Source organism: Lepidochelys kempii, chromosome 1 (assembly GCF_965140265.1).
Source record: "Lepidochelys kempii isolate rLepKem1 chromosome 1, rLepKem1.hap2, whole genome shotgun sequence".
Taxonomy (NCBI): Eukaryota; Metazoa; Chordata; order Testudines; family Cheloniidae; genus Lepidochelys; species Lepidochelys kempii.
The window spans coordinates 327173974-327190773 of record NC_133256.1 but is presented as its reverse complement, the minus strand read 5'-3'; the positions used below and the strand labels follow the sequence as shown (position 1 = coordinate 327190773).

At 42.0% G+C, this 16800-nt stretch overlaps 1 protein-coding gene across 1 annotated transcript in view; it reads left to right on the top strand.

Annotated features, from left to right (window-relative positions):
• FAM185A (family with sequence similarity 185 member A) overlaps positions 1-16800 on the top strand; it is a 77418-nt gene that overhangs the window by 5958 nt on the left and 54660 nt on the right. Inside the window, exons 3-4 of the mRNA XM_073328557.1 lie at positions 2184-2276; positions 16397-16535. Coding sequence (XP_073184658.1) covers positions 2184-2276; positions 16397-16535 — 232 coding nt within the window. The remainder of the gene's footprint in view (positions 1-2183; positions 2277-16396; positions 16536-16800) is intronic.

The following is a 16800-nucleotide window of genomic DNA, read 5'->3' as shown; positions in this document are numbered from 1 at the left end:
GTATAATACAGGTTTCAGAGTAGCAGCCGTGTTAGTCTGTATTCACAAAAAGAAAAGGAGTACTTGTGGCACCTTAGAGACTAACACATTTATTTGAGCATAAGCTTTCGTGAGCTACAGCTCACTTCATCGGATGTGCTCAAATAAATTTGTTAATCTCTAAGGTGCCACAAGTCCTCCTTTTCTTTTTGTAGTATAATACAGTTTAGCATTCCAGTTCAGGGAGGAAGGAGGCCCCTTCCCACTAGATGAGAACAAAATATTATGCAGTCATTCCAAACCATTGATAGGGTGGTCTATTAGAGGAAATGATTGTGTGTGTATTCAAGAACACCAGCGAAGGCAGATTTTCACAGTCACTAGTTCTCAGATTCATAGTTATAGGTCTCAGCAAGTTATGCATTGTTCTTTTTAATCTTCTTCAGAAGATGAGTTGCTGCTCAGTGCTGTCACATCTGAAATATATAATGTCTTTAGAGCTCATTCTACATTCAGCAAGAAATAACAGCTATTTTGATTTCTTCTTCCCCCAGTATTTCTTTGGTCAGCAGAGTCCTTCCTGCATTGAGAAATAGGGCTCAAATCAGGAAAGATTAGACTTATGAATTTTTTTTTGGAGTACAGTAACACTCAGTGTGTGATGCGATGCTCAGATACAGTGAGATTATACAGAGGTTGCTTACCCCTCTCATCAAGTGCACAGCCATACCTCAGGTTACCCTGCAGACTAATTGAACAAGAATTTTAAAATAGAATCTCACCTCCTGGGGTATGGTTTATTAATATAGGTTATAGCCCAATATGTGCTATGGAAGCCATCTATACTCGTCAGTTTCCCACAGATCTTCCTGTCAGTTTCTCACTAGGTTCTGCAAATAGTCCTTCATCCGTTGTGGCAGGGTTCACAATTGTTTTATATCTGGCTAAAATGCAGGAGAGTTTGATCTGAGTAAAAACTGCAGGATATACTCCCTATATAATAATCTGCATGTCCAAGCTAAAGTCCTACTTCATCTAGGTCCCAGGATGCAATGCAAACAAACCCCAAAGCCCATCCTCTTTTAAATATTACCTTTGTGTATTCAGAACTCAATGCTTTTTTCATATTTTCTGCAGGTGATTCATTCATTCAACCATCCATTGGTTCTACTCTAAATAATGAAATAAGCATGGCATAATAGCCTGAATTTGTTAGCCAAACATCTTTACTTTCCTTCGCATGCCTTTAGTATGCGTTTCATCAACAGTTAACATATAAAGCTACCTTGTGAATATGATTTCTAATCAGGTTGGGAGCCAAAAATGCATGATTTGTAGAGAGGAGGGTAAGAAGTCTTGGTGGGTCTTTCACATGCCCGAGTAAGATATTACATAGTGACACTTCCATCTCGGGAGAAGCTGTGTGTCCTTAAAGCTGCTGAGTAAGTAGAGTGATCATATCAATTTCTGAGGAAGGGGTGAGAGAAAAGAGGGTCACAAGTATGAATGATATTTACACCCACTTTTGCTGAAGACTTATTTGTTCTCAAGCTTTAGACCCTCAGCTGCCTCCGACCCTAATATGCTGAGCATTTTACTGGTCTCACTCTCCTGGCTAGTATTTACCAATAGAAAGTGAAATTGGTAAAACTTGGTAGTGGTAGATTTTAGGACTTGGGGCAAAAATTACCCAACTTCTATCAATGAAAATTACCAAGTGACTTTCTCATGCTTGATATCTGTACAACATAACATTTTAGCACAAGCTTGGTATTATTGGAAACCTCACATTACAGGCTTTCAAGGGACATGAACCACAAAATATTGCAAAATTATTGGCATTAAAATGGTATTTTTTGTTTTAAAAAAGAGAAATCATGTTGCCATGTATTATTTCCACATTTAAGTTAGTGTGACCATTTGGCTCCAAAATAGTTGCTTTCAGAAGAAGAGAGCTGGGCAGAGTGATCCATTTGTGTATATCTTCAATCATAAGAAAAAATGAATTTGTTTTTAGTCATAGTGGAAAGATGTTTACTTCAAAATTACTTAGCGCACTTGGCAGTTTTCCAGAAGAAGCTCAATAAGTGGAATTGCTGAGGTTTGCAGATCAAGAGTGATTTGAACAGTGGAGTTTGAAAGAACAAAGATAAACAGAATCTGAAACTAAACTATTTTGATACATACGTATAATTATTTTTCAGAGTCACAAAATCCATGTACAAACTAAAGGAGGCAAAGTGATCTGTCTGGGAACTCTTCATGGAAATGCAGATATTCATGCAGCAGGAAAAAGTGTAAGCAAAAAGTGAAGTCTTCGCTTTTGGGGATTGTTATATTTATAATTCAAGTTGTCTGATGTAAAGTAGGTAAATGCTGAGGAATGTTTATGTACTGCAACTTGATTCTGATCAGCTAATCTTCATCTCGTTCTTACCTTGTCTACCCTCCATCTGGTTGTTGAGTCTTTTTCATATACTTATGGCTTGTCCACGCAATGCATTAGTCCACACCAGAGGGATGTAAATTCTAATGCACACTAATATATTGTGTACTAACTGGCCTGTGAGGACCCAGCTGATGTGCACTAAAAGTTCCCTAGTGCATGTTAATGTACTGTAGTCCTGTTTGAAACAGGATTACTTTAACACACACACGGGAACTTTTAGTGAATGCTAGTAGTGTCCACCCTGGCCAGTTAGTGCACAGTATGCTTGTGCAGTGGTTCTCAACCAGGGGTACCATACCCCTGGGGGTGCACAGAGGTGTTCAATAAAATAAAACCCAGCAGGATCTTCTTAAAGGGGATAAGGCAAAATGCCACATTTATTGTGAATACAGAAAGAATCATAGTAAGCAGTTAGTTATAACTATAACATTCCATTCAATTTCATATTTATTCACACATTCATTCATACACACACACACACAGGTTCTGCAAGGTTGTTATCATAGTTACCAGCCTTACAGTTGCTCATGCCAAGCCACTGGCCAGGTGGCCTGGACACAAGGAGGGAACAGGGCCTTGTCAGAGGCACATCTGATGCTCCTGGAAGTTGGTTTGCAGAATCAGACCCCAAAGTTCTCACTTTCTAGAGTCCATTTTTATAGGAATTTATTCCTATGCCAGTCTATGGGAATTGCTTCATCATGCTGTTGCTGAATCAATCAGCAGATGGCACATTCCTGATGGCTCCATGCTGCCAGATGTTATCTTGTTCTTCAGTTCTCCCATCCTTGAGGCTGTTGGGTGGATTCCAGTCTGTCCTCAGGGGGTCCTCTGGTTGTTTCCAGTTGACGCCTTCTTCAGCCAATCGACACTGGATTCTTAGGCTGGCACCTCCCTGGTCATTCATTTATTATCCACACCAAGCATCCATCCACATCCTCTATCTCTATTTTAATCCCAATTGTTAACAAAGCAAGATAAATACAACAAAAGGGCGGGGGGGGGTCTCTGGGTGCTGTTTCTGTTGTTACAAAGTATCGCTTTGAGTCTCTCTCTGTGAGTAGTTGTTATTACAAAGTATTGCTTTGAGAACAGACTCTGTTTTAGGGTGTACTAACACAATTAGCAGCTTGCAACATTCACGCAGAGGGAGAGAAACAGTAAAAACAAGAGACCAAAAACCAAGAGACCTCTTAATTAGTAATACCCTGGAACTTAAACTATGGGGAATCAAACTCATTTGTGATTTTAATACAGAACTTCTTTAATATGATCCAACATAACAGAGGTTTTTCAGGGGGTACATAAACTCATCTAGATGTTTGCCTAGTTTTACAACAAGCCACATAAAAAGCACTAGCGAAGTCAATACAAATTAAAATTTCATACAGACAATGACTTTAGACTGCTCTATATACTGTACACTGAAATGTAAGTACAATATTCATATTTGACTTGATTTATGTTATAATTATATGGTAAGAATGAGAAAGTCAGCAATTTTTCAGTAAGTGTCCTGTGACGCTTTTGTATTTTGATGTCTGATTTTGTAAGCAAGTAGTTTTCAAGTGAGGTGAACCTTGGGTGTACGTAAGACAAGTCAGGCTCCTGAGAGGGGTACAGTAGTCTGGAAAGGTTGAGAACTACTGTGCTAGTGCACATTAGAATTTATACCCTTCTGGTGTGGACTAATGCATCATGTAGACAAGCCCTTAGACTGTTAGCTCTTCAGGGCAAAGACTGTCTTTTTCTTACATATGTGTACACTGCCGAGCACAGTGGAGCACCAGTCCTGATTGGGGGCTCTAGTCACTACACCAGTACAAATAATAATAATAATGAATAAAGCCTCTCTCACTTGTGGAGAGATTAGAGGCTGGAACTCAAGATTTCTTATTTTGTCTTTTATAAAGTATGTCAGTTAAATTACTAAATTTAGTTAAATTACTAAACTAAAATTCAAATCTGGTATCTTGCTGACAAGACTACTTTTTGTATCTTTTTAACTTGCTTCATTTTAAATTTTGCATGCGAGGTCAGTCTATAAATATGAATTCTACCATAGTAGATTTAATTTCTAGTTTTTGTTAATATTAAATAAAAATAAAAATCAATCTCCTTTTATTCTAACATAGGAACAAATTAGCTATGGAATAAGTAGATGCAACTCTGTCAGTTCCAGCTTAGTTGTGACTCCTTTCATTAGGAGTAAATTGTCCAACATTTTCAAATATGGGTGCCTAAAATAGTCATCTGAATCCATATATAAGCACCCAATTAAAAGTGGCTTGATATTCAAAAGTGCTGACCACCCACAGCTTCTATTGAAGTTAATGGGAGTTAAGCATCTCTGAAAATCAGTAGATTTATTTAGGTTCTTTAATGTGGATTTAGGTGCCTAACTCTAGGCAACCAAGTTTGAACATGTTGACCATAACATTTTAACAAAAATTGTGTACGAGATAGTGTACAATGGATCATAATCACATCTAATAATTTCAGGGCTGTAAGGTCAACAAAACTAAAGCAGAAAATGGTTTGTGTATATCTGGGTAGTTGTTTAGGTAAAATGCTGAATGGGAGTATGTAATACTAATCATACAATGTGAACTGAAGAGAGTGGTTAATACAAACCTTTTTTAAAGTAGAAATAGTTCATATTTTCCAGCAGATGGCATCATAAGGCAAGTTTCATGCCACTGTGCTTTGTCTGTCTGTCTTAATGGTAAGAGAGATAAGAGCATTCTGTACAGCTACCATTCCTTGGACCAGATCTGGGCCCCTGCTTCAGTGGTGCAAAGGGACTTTAAAGCTGCCCTAACCAAACAGCTGAGAATTCCTCTGGCTATGCTGGCACTATGGTACCCCAGCCTGGCCTTTTAGCATACAGTCATCTGGAGGAAGGGTGTGACTGGACCTTGCTGTGGTGTTGTCATCCTTGGCTGGTGTCATGATTCCTCTGAGGCCAGGTTAGAGCGCGCCAGGGACTGGGGGAGCACAAAGATGGTTTACAGCCACCATGGTGCCAGCTCTTCATGTTCCTATGCTGAGCTCACCTGGGCCTGACCTGAGGATTGGGGCCCTTGTTTTTTCATATTGAGTAAGACTCAGAGTAGTGCAGGGGGCCATATGTCAAAGCAGATTCACTTGTTTTACAACATGCTAGCTTGGCTCTCTTCTCATATATGTTGGTGTAAATTAGGTTTAACATAAAGAAGTCATTTGTCATAATCTACTCTCATTTACATCCATTAATGTTACTCCAAATTTACACTGGTTTAACCAAGAGTAGAATTTAGCTATGGAGTTACAACAGTATAAAGCCAGTATCAGAGCAGAACTAGACACATAGGTATTTCATGTGTTAGAATGTGACAATTGTATTGTAAATACAAACTATAGCCTATCTAAAGATACTCTAATGTAGTGGATGCATTTAAACCTTGGAAATATTACTATTTTTTTACATAAATGTTCTGCTAAAATGGGATTTGGAAGCAATAAAACATTCAAATAAATTTCATACGTCTTTTAATATTTGGAAATGTACTTTTCTAAAAGCCCATAATAATTTACACAATATAGTTAAGGACTACTCTGCTCTCAGTAACACCTTTGTAAATCTACAGTAACTTTACATAGGTCAGTGGAGTAACTTTGAATTTACAGCCATGGCACTGGGAACAGAATTTGGCCGATCATGTTTATCTACAGAGTAAAATTTCTTAATGCAGTATTTGGGCAGCCAGTTTTTAGAGTGTGATATTCGGCTTTTCTCAAATAGCAGTTTCTGTTAGTAATCAGGTTGCATTATATCTGCCATGTGTGCTGTTGTTACACTTTTGTTCCATTAGTGGTAGTCATCATTATGTAGTTATGGGTTTGTCAGCATTTCCATTATAAACCAGGAATATGAGGGGTTTCTAGCTATGCTCTATAATTTCTTCTGGGCTGAAATTGGACACCCAAGATTTCAGCCGCAAAGGGAGTTGTTTTCTAAAACACTAGACAAAATGAAGAAAAATGAAGAAATGGTCAAGGTACTTATAAAACAAAGAATAAGAGCAAATAAATAAATAAGAAAGTGTGCTTTGCTTCTTACTTCAAGTATTTTTTATTGAGACTCGGAAATTAATGCTCTATTGCAAACTTGTCATGAAAACTTGCCAAGTCACAAAATCTACTCACTCCCATTTAATATACTGATGAATGAACTGATGATATTTTACTTGCCCACCTAAAGAAAATTAATGACCCTGTGCATGTAGGCGAAATGAGTTTTGCAAGGCTGAACTAATGCATCTAAAAAAGTATAACTGAGTTAAAAAAAAGAATTAGATATGTTCATGGAGCATAAGTGCATAAGTGGCTACAAGCCAAGATGGAATGGGACACCCCCATGTTTCAGGTGTCCCTATATCTCTGACTGCCAGAAGCTGGGAATAGACAACAGGGGATGGATCTCTTGATAATTGCACTGTTCTGTTCATTCCCTCTGAAGCAAGTGGTACTAGCCACTGTCAGAAAACAGGATACTGGGCTAGATGGACCATTGGTCTGACCCAGTATGACCATTCTGATGTTCTGATCTTCACAGGAGGGAATGGAATTCCCCAAGAATTTCTGGCGGATAGATTGGTGAAAACATCCCACTTATTTCAGTGGGGAGTCATTAGCGAATCTACACTTGTAGGATCTTATATAACACTTAACAAAACCAAACCATTCAGATTCTGCCAAAAATCCATAAAAGATAAACAATTCAACATGAAAAATAGTCACAGTTAGGAGCCACCCCGTTTTACCCATCTTCTTCTGTTTACAGTACGTGTCTTAACTGTGTATCCTGCACTTGTGGGTGAGATCTGAGGTGATTTTAGAATTCTGAGGTGCCTTGAAATGCTCATTCCTCACCTCAGTAACTTTCAGTAGTAACTAGCTGCCTCATTGCACTTCACCTCAATATCAACCCCTGCATCCAGTAACAAGTAAGCACATTAGCTGGATATCACTGTTAAAAATGTTAAGCAGTGAAATTATTAATAATGTTAATATTTAAATTGTCATCAGCAAGAGTCTGAGTTAATACCCATGAGGATAAATGGGGTATTTCACACCTCTCAGAACTATTGTTTCAGGCTTTCTTTGCATATTCAGAAGAGCAGCTCTACAGCTGTACACTTAGGGCTGTGTCTACGCTAGGATGTCTTTTTGCTAGAATTTTGCTGCCTATATTTCCATTCCACTGATAGTAACAGTGATGACTTCACTAATGTAGATGGGGCTCCAGGAGGTCACCACCATTTTGAACAACATGGCATCTAATCTTATGCTGAGTAGGTCTTGATAACCTGATGCTTAAAATGCCAAGCGCCACCAGTGCCTTGGCTATACTAGCACTGCAACAAGAAGAAACTAAGGCCCTGTCTACTCTACAGAGTTAAGTTGACTTAAGTTAGATCAGTGATCATAAGCTGCTTTAATTACATCGGTTGTGCCCGACCACACAATTTTCCTTGCATTGGCGGAACACGTGCACATTCAGTGATCGTGATTGACTCAGAGAGCATTGCATTGTGGGAAGCTATCCCACAGTGCAACTCACTGAGCTCTGGGAGTGTGCTCACCATCCCATGATGCAGTTTGTTTTGTCCCATCATTTCGTGGGCTTCCCACTTCGTGTTGCACTGTTTTTTAGCAGCCCTTGTAAACTGTGTGCCCGCCATCATCTCTGCCTGAAAGCGTGGATCCTGCACTGCTGACCAGTCTAGTGATGAGCGTTATGAATACAACATGACTGGTCCTGCTGTATTTCATAAGCTGTGAAACAGAAAATGAATCAGTGGTGCCTGCCCTGCTGTGTGCCATGTAAAGAAATAATTCAAGGTTGCTGCTGACATTCATGGAGCAGCTGCACATGGTGGACTGTCAGTACTGGGCTCGGGAAACAAGTACTGCGTGGTGGGATTGCGTTGTGATACACATAGGGGATGATGAGCAGTGGCTACAGAACTTTTGGATGCACAAATCCACCTTCCTGGAACTGTGTGGGGAGCTCGACCCAGCACTGCAGCACAAAGACGCCAGAATGAGAGCTGCCCTCACTGTGGAAAAGCGAGTGGCAATCGCTGTGTGGAAGCTGTGGAAGCCAGACTGCTACCCATCAGTCACGAATCCACCATGGGGGTTCTGGTGGTGCATGTGTGCAGGGCTATGAATCGCCTCCTCCTACGAAGGACTGTGACTCTCGGTAATGTGCAAGAAATACTTGATGGCTTCAAGGCAATGGGATTCCCTAACTGCAGCAGGGCAATAGATGCTACACATATTCTTCTTTTGACCCCAGACCATCTTGAGAAGGAGTACATCAACTGAAAGGGCTACTTCTACATTGTCTTGCAGGCACTGGTGGATCACTGGGGCTGTTTCACTGACATCAGTGCGGGATGGTCCGGGAAGGTGCATGATGCACACATCTTTAGGAGCACTGGACTGTATAGAAAGCTGCATGCTGGGACTTTCTTCCCAGACCAGAAGCTTCCAGTGGGGGATGTGGAAGTGCCCAGAGTGATCCTGGGAGACCTGCCTATCCCTTGCTCCCATGGCTCATGAAGCCTTGCACCAGGAACCTAAACAGCAGCAAGTAGTGCTTCAACAACTGGGACCTCCCGGTGTACGTTAACAAACTTTTCTGCCGGGCCCCCACTGTATATCTGCATATACTGTTGTTAATTTCTTTCCCTTATCCGTCCCCTACCATATAACAAAATACATGAGAGCTCAATCTCCTCTCCCCATGAAGTATCAAAGCAAAATGCGTGCTTACCCATGCTCGTGTCCCCTGCTTCAGGCATGCCAGAGCCGGAGTGTTGGGACTGGCTTAGACCCCTCTGGAGTCAAAAAGACTCACCGTACTACCAGATGATCCTATTGTGTGTTCCACCTCCTCCTCCAATGCCATTTCCGTATCTACATTTCATCCTCTGAGTTGACTCCACTGGCCCCTGCCTCTAGTCCCCCCCGAAGTATCCACGCGGCTGTTGATGGTAGAGGTGAAGTTGCCACCAAGGATGGTGTGCAGCTCCTTGTAGAAGCAGCATGTCTTCAATGCTGCACCAGAGCAACGGTTGGCCTCCCTTGTCTTCTGGTACGCCTGCCTCAGCACCTTGATTTTAGCACGGCACTGCTGCGTGTCCCTTTCGTGCCCCTTCTCCTGCATGCCACTAGCAATCAACCCATAGGTATCAAAGTTCCTAAGGCTAGAACAAAGCTGCAACTGCACAGCCTTCTCTCCCCACAGACCCAGTAGATCCAACAGCTCTGGTGTATTTTATGGGGAAGCACGTCTGTTGCAGAAAGCCGGCATGATCAGCTGGGAAGATGCTGTGTGAACTGTCTAGGCCGAGCAAACAGGAAGAGGAATTTCAAAAATTCCCAGGCCTTTAAAAGGGGGAGGGGTACATACATGTGTACCTTCAGGGCAGAGGAGTTCAAACTGATGACCAGACCGGTCAGGTCAGGGCATTGTGGGACACCTCCTGTAGGCCAGTTAGGGTGACATACAAAAGCGCAGTGTCTACATTGCAGCTGTGTCACTCCAACTATGTCACAAAAAGCCCTATGTCTTTTGTCGAGGTGGTTTTATTATGTCAGCATAGCAGGGAAGTTACGTTGGTGGGAGGAGCCTTTCAGTGTGTACACCTCCACTGTTTTGTCAGTGAAAGCTGACTTTTGTTGACAAAACTGTGTAGTGTACACAAGGCCTTAGAGGGAAAGTTTTCAGAGGCATGAAGAGCAGTTAGGCACCGAAATTCCATTCACTTTCCATCCTAACTGGAGTGCCTTTGAAAATCTCTCCCTCAACTTTTTTAAAAATGAAAGCTTAAATTCTGGAACATAATTTTGAGGGAAGTGTTGGTTTGTGTGGCGACTGCCACAGCTTTGGAATTGCTGAATACATGGAATCTTGATTGTAACAGAGAAGTTTAGTTTTAAATGAAATGATATTTAAATTACTTTTCAAAAGTTGGCAGCAATCCGTGAACATTATTGAATTATATGAGGTCTGAGACCAAATATCACTCTCGCTGTGCACTGTGTATGAAATATAGGGTTAGAGTCTGGACTGTGCTTCTAAAGGCTAAGCTATAAACCATCTTTGTGCCCTCCTGATCTTAGGCTGTCTGGGGGTTGGAGAGGCCCAGGTCTAAGGCAGCCTCCCCAGACTGCCCTATGGGTTGCAATGTTGCCCAAAATCTCTGTAGTGCTGTGACCCTGCCTCCAACATGCCTCTCCTTCCTTACACCATCTCTGCTCCCAGCATGCCCCTATGCCAGGGCTTGTAAGGATGTCCTCAAGAGCTGTCTTCCACTGTGCATGCACCAGTGCAGTATCCCCAGTGAGGTACAGGGCTCTTAAGGCCCCTTTATGCTGCATTGGCTGTTTTATGTGTTTTCTTCTTCGACCACGGGATGGTGTTCCAAGAAGGAGTGCTAGGCAGAGACGGGCTCCACTTAACGAAGAGAGGGAAGAGCATCTTCGCAAGCAGGCTGGCTAACCTAGTGAGGAGGGCTTTAAACTAGGTTCACCGGGGGAAGGAGACCAAAGCCCTGAGGTAAGTGGGGAAGCGGGATACCGGGAGTAAGCACGAGCAGGAGCGTGTGAGAGGGGAGGGCTCCTGCCTCATACTGAGAACAAGGGGCGATCAGCAGGTTGTCTCAAGTGCCTATATACAAATGCACAAAGCCTGGGAAACAAGTGGGGAGAACTGGAGGTCCTGGCAAAGTCAGGGAATTATGATGTGATTGGAATAATGGAGACTTGGTGGGATAACTCGCATGACTGGAGTACTGTCATGGATGGGTATAAACTGTTCAGGAAGGATAGGGAGGCCAGAAAAGGTGGGGGAGTTGCACTGTATGTAAGGGAGCAGTATGACTGCTCAGAGCTCAAGTATGAAACTGCAGAAAAACCTGAGAGTCTCTGGATTAAGTTTAGAAGCCTGAGCAACAAGGGTGATGTCGTGGTGGGAGTCTGCTATAGACCACCGGACCGGGGGATGAGGTGGACGAGGCTTTCTTCCGGCAAGTCGCAGAAGCTACTAGATCGCACGCCCTGGTTCTCATGGGCAACTTCAATCATCCTGATATCTGCTGGGAGAGCAATACAGCAGTGCAGTGTCAATCCAGGAAGATTTTGGAAACTGTAGGGGACAATTTCCTGGTGCAAGTGCTGGAGGAACCAACTAGGGGTGGAGCTCTTCTTGACCTGCTGCTCACAAACTGGGAAGAATTAGTGGGGAAAGCAAAAGTGGATGGGAACCTGGGAGGCAGTGACCATGAGATGGTCGAGTTCAGGATCCTGACACAAGGAAGATAGGAAAGCAGCAGATTACGGACCCTGGACTTCAGAAAAGCAGACTTTGACTCCCTCAGGGAACTGATGGGCAAGATCCCCTGGGAGAATAACATGAGGGGGAAAGGAGTCCAGGAGAGCTGGCTGTATTTTAAAGAATCCTTATTGAGGTTACAGGGACAAACCATCCCGATGTGTCGAAAGAATAGTAAATATGGCAGGCGACCAGCTTGGCTTAACAGTGAAATCCTTGCTGATCTTAAACACAAAAAAGAGGCTTACAAGAAGTGGAAGATTGGACAGATGACCAGGGATGAGTATATAAATATTGCTCGGGCATGTAGGAATGGAATCAGGAAGGCTAAATCACACCTGGAGTTGCAGCTAGTGAGGGATGGTAAGAGTAACAAGAAGGGTTTCTTCAGGTTTGTTGGCAATAAGAAGAAAGCCAAGGAAAGTGTGGGCCCCTTACTAAATGAGGGAGGCAACCTAGTGACAGAGGATGTGGAAAAAGCTAATGTACTCAATGCTTTTTTTGCCTCTGTCTTCACGAACAAGGTCAGCTCCCAGACTACTGCACTGGGCAGCACAGCATGGGGAGGAGGTGGCCAGCCCTGTCTGAAGGAAGAAGTGGTTCGGGACTATTTAGAAAAACTGGACGTGCACAAGTCCATGGGGCCGGATGCGTTGCATCCGAGAGTGCTAAAGGAATTGGCGGATGTGATTGCAGAGTCATTGGCCATTATCTTTGAAAACTCATGGCGATCGGGGGAAGTCCCGGAAGATTGGAAAAAGGCTAATGTAGTGCCCATCTTTAAAAAAGGGAAGAAGGATGATCCTGGGAACTACAGGCCGGTCAGCCTCACCTCAGTCCCCGGAAAAATCATGGAGCATGTCCTCAAGGAATCAATTCTGAAGCACTTAGAGGAGAGGAAAGTGATCAGGACCAGTCAGCATGGATTCACCAAGGGCAAGTCATGCCTGACTAATCTAATTGCCTTCTATGATGAGATAACTGGCTCTGTGGATGAAGGGAAGGGAAGGGAAAGCAGTGTTATTCCTCGACTTTAGCAAAGCTTTTGACACGGTCTCCCACAGTATTCTTGTCAGCAAGTTAAAGAAATATGGGCTGGATGGATGCACTACAAGGTGGGTAGAAAGTTGGCTAGATTGTCGGGCTCAACGGGTAGTGATCAATGGCTCCATGTCTAGTTGGCAGCCGGTATCTAGTGGAGTGCCCCAAGGGTCGGTCCTGGGGCCGGTTTTGTTCAATATCTTCATTAATGATGTGGAGGATGGTGTGGATTGCACGCTCAGCAAGTTTGCGGATGACACTAAATTGGGAGGAGTGGTAGATACGCTGGAGGGTAGGGATAGGATACAGAGGGACCTAGACAAATTGGAGGATTGGGCCAAAAGAAATGTGATGAGGTTCAACAAGGACAAGTGCAGAGTCCTGCACTTAGGACGGAAGAATCCAATGCACCGCTACAGACTAGGGACCGAATGGCTCGGCAGCAGTTTCTGCAGAGAAGGACCTAGGGGTGACAGTGGACGAGAAACTGGATATGAGTCAACAGTGTGCCCTTCTTGACAAGAAGGCCAATGGCATTTTGGGGTGTATAAGTAGGGGCATTGCCAGCAGATCGAGGGACGTGATCGTTCCCCTCTATTCGACACTGGTGAGGCCTCATCTGGAGTACTGTGTCCAGTTTTGGGCCCCACACTACAAGAAGGATGTGGATAATTTGGAGAGAGTCCAGCGAAGGGCAACAAAAATGATTAGGGGTCTGGAACACATGACTTATGAGGAGAGGCTGAGGGAACTGGGATTGTTTAGTCTGCAGAAGAGAAGAATGAGGGGGGATTTGATAGCTGCTTTCAACTACCTGAGAGGTGGTTCCAGAGAGGATGGTTCTAGACTATTCTCAGTGGTAGAAGAGGACAGGACAAGGAGTAATGGTCTCAAGTTGCAGTGGGGGAGGCTTAGGTTGGATATTAGGAAAAACTTTTTCACTAGGAGGGTGGTGAAACACTGGAATGCGTTACCTAGGGAGATGGTTGAATCCCCTTCCTTAGAAGTATTTAAGGTCAGGCTTGACAAAGCCCTGGCTGGGATGATTTAGTTGGGATTGGTCCTGCTCTGAGCAGGGGATTGGACTAGATGGCCTCCAGAGGTCCGTTCCAACTCTGTTATTCTATGATTCTATGAAAGGGGCTGTAATGGGAGCACAGATTTCACTCCCAAACTTAGTTGACTGTAAACTCACATAGCAGGGTTGGAGAGAGAGAACCTTAGACAAAAGATTTTGATGACATATCCTTATATTTGTAAGAACTTTTCTACATCACATCCTTTCCAGAGGATTGTATGAGATGGGAGATTGGTTTTTTCTCATGAATTTGTTCATCTTATAAGGCGAAGATAGAATTAAAATGCCAAAGTGGATTTTAAGATGACCTGATGTACACCCCAAGGCTGTAAATCATTTCATAGGGTGGATAATGATTTTGCACAATACATTTCATTAGGAACAAAGGCAAAGCTGGCAAATTTTAAAACATGCTGGACAGGAGTGTAACTTGAATTATTATGACAGGTTACAACACAGATCATGCTGAACTTGTAAGTATTGGATCGTTTGGTAAATTGGGCCCAAGCAAACAATATGCATTTTAATATTGCCAAATGTAAAGTTATACTTCTAGGAACAAAAGATGTAGGCTATACTTATAGGATGGAGAACTCTTTCCTGGGAAGCAGCAATTTGTATAAAGTCTTGGGGGTCATGGTGGATAAGTAGCTGAATGTGAGCTCCCAGTGTGATACACTGGCCAAAAAATCTAATGTGATCCTTGGATGTATAAAAACAGAGGAATATGTAGTAGGAGTAGGGAGCTTATATTACTTTTGTATTTAGCACTCGTGTGACTACTGGAATACTGTGTCCAGTTCTGATGTCAACAATACAGGAAGGATGCTGATAAATTGGAGAGGGTTCAGAGAAGAGCCATGATAATGATTAAAGGATAGGAAAACACAGTTTATAACGATAGGCTTAAGGAAGCTCAATCTATTTAGAGTAGAACCTCAGAGTTATGAATACCAGAGTGATGAACTGGCCAGTCAACCACACACCTCATTTGGAACTGCAAGTATACAATCAGCAGCAGCAGAGACCAAAAAAAAAGAAAATACAGTACAGTACTGTGTTAAACGTAAACTAGTAAAAAATAAAATAAAGGGAAAACAGCATTTTTCTTCTGCATAGTAAAGTTTCAAAGCTATATTACATCAATGTTCAGTTGTAAACTTTTGAAAGAACAACCATAACATTTTGTTCAGAGTTACAAACATTTCAGAATTACAAACAACCTCCATTCCTGAGGTGTTCGTAACTCTGAGGTTCTACTGAAGTTTAACAAAGAGAAGGTTAAAAGGAGACTTGATCACAGTCTATAAGCACCCAGATCGGGAACAAAAATTTGATAATGGACACTTCAGTCTAGCAGAGAAAAGTATAACATAATCCAATGGCTAGAAGTTGAAGTTAGAGCCATTCAGACTGGAAATAAGGTACAAATTTTTAACAGTGAAGTAACTGTTGGAACAGTTTACCAAGGATTGTGGTGGATTTTCCATCACTGCCAATTTTAAAATCAAAATTGGATGTTTTTCTACAAGTTGTGCTCTAGTTCAAACAGGAATTAATTTAGGGAATCCTATGGTCTGTTTCATACAGGAGGTCAGTCGAGATGCTCTTAGTGGTCCTTCTGATATTATAATCTATGAATCTATAAGAATTTAATTCTTTTCTGTGTAATCACATGAGAATGTATCTCCTCTGTGTATGTCCAAATAGTCATAAGTCTGACTATTTGCACAAAGGCCTAGTTCTACTTACCCCCACTCTGTACCCTTCCAGTCTGTCCAAGATGATACCTTCAAATTCCTTTCCTGTCTCTCCAGCCATATTGGATTTAAACCCCTTGCCTTCACCTTTAAGGCTCTGCTTAGCTTGGGGTCCTGGTCTATGGATTAGGCACAACAGTAATACAGTAAACTACTTCCTATCAAAGCACGCCATCTTAACTTCATCTCTTAAATATCTGCAAAAGTCTGTCTCAAGATCACTAACCCTCAGTTATTAATTTTGATCATATTCAGTAACTTATTTTGAAACAGATTAAACTTCATTTTGTAGGTTCTGGCTGAGATCTTTAACTCCCCTTGTTTGGGATCATGTGAATAAAACACAGGACTGGAACCTTATTGTTGGATGTGCCAAAGACTCCATTGTGTTGCCTTTAAAAATCCTTTTAACCTCTTTGTTCCTCAGGTTCTCCACCTATAAAATGAGTATAATAATACTTCCTTTCCACATAGGGATGTTGTAAAGATTAATTCAGTTTGTACTTATAAAGTGCTTTAAAGTCCTTGAATGGAAGTGCAAAATATGATGATTTATTTTGTGTGTTACTTAGCTTCTAGCTGGGATCTGACACTCCACTTGTGTTTTGTATCTGGGTAAATGTGTGCCATGTAGTTCTGTTGCCCCTCAAAGAGCCTGGGCATATTTCCATGGTTCTTATTTCAGCTTGTTTCTCTTACAGAGTGTGAATATAGAGAAACTACAGGGGACATCCATCAAAATTTCTACTGAAGATGGTTTGTTGAAAACCAAATATCTTTATGCAGAATCTTCATTTCTGTCTTCAACAGCTGGTGATATTCTATTGGGAAGCATTCATGGTAAGACAGGAAAGGCAAAATACAGTCTGGAATTTAGCAGACGTGCAGGTATCTATAGTGTTAATAATAAAAACAAAATGACTGCTCCCATGAGGCTGGGGCCCTAAATAATCAACTGCAGACGCAGCAGCTGAGCAAACCAGACTCAAACAGTTCAATACTGGCAAATACTAAAATGATGAGATCACCATATATAAGACAAGTTAATTAATTCTTCCTCTGCTATAAATAATATTGTATTTTAAAGATACTTCCATAAGGAAGC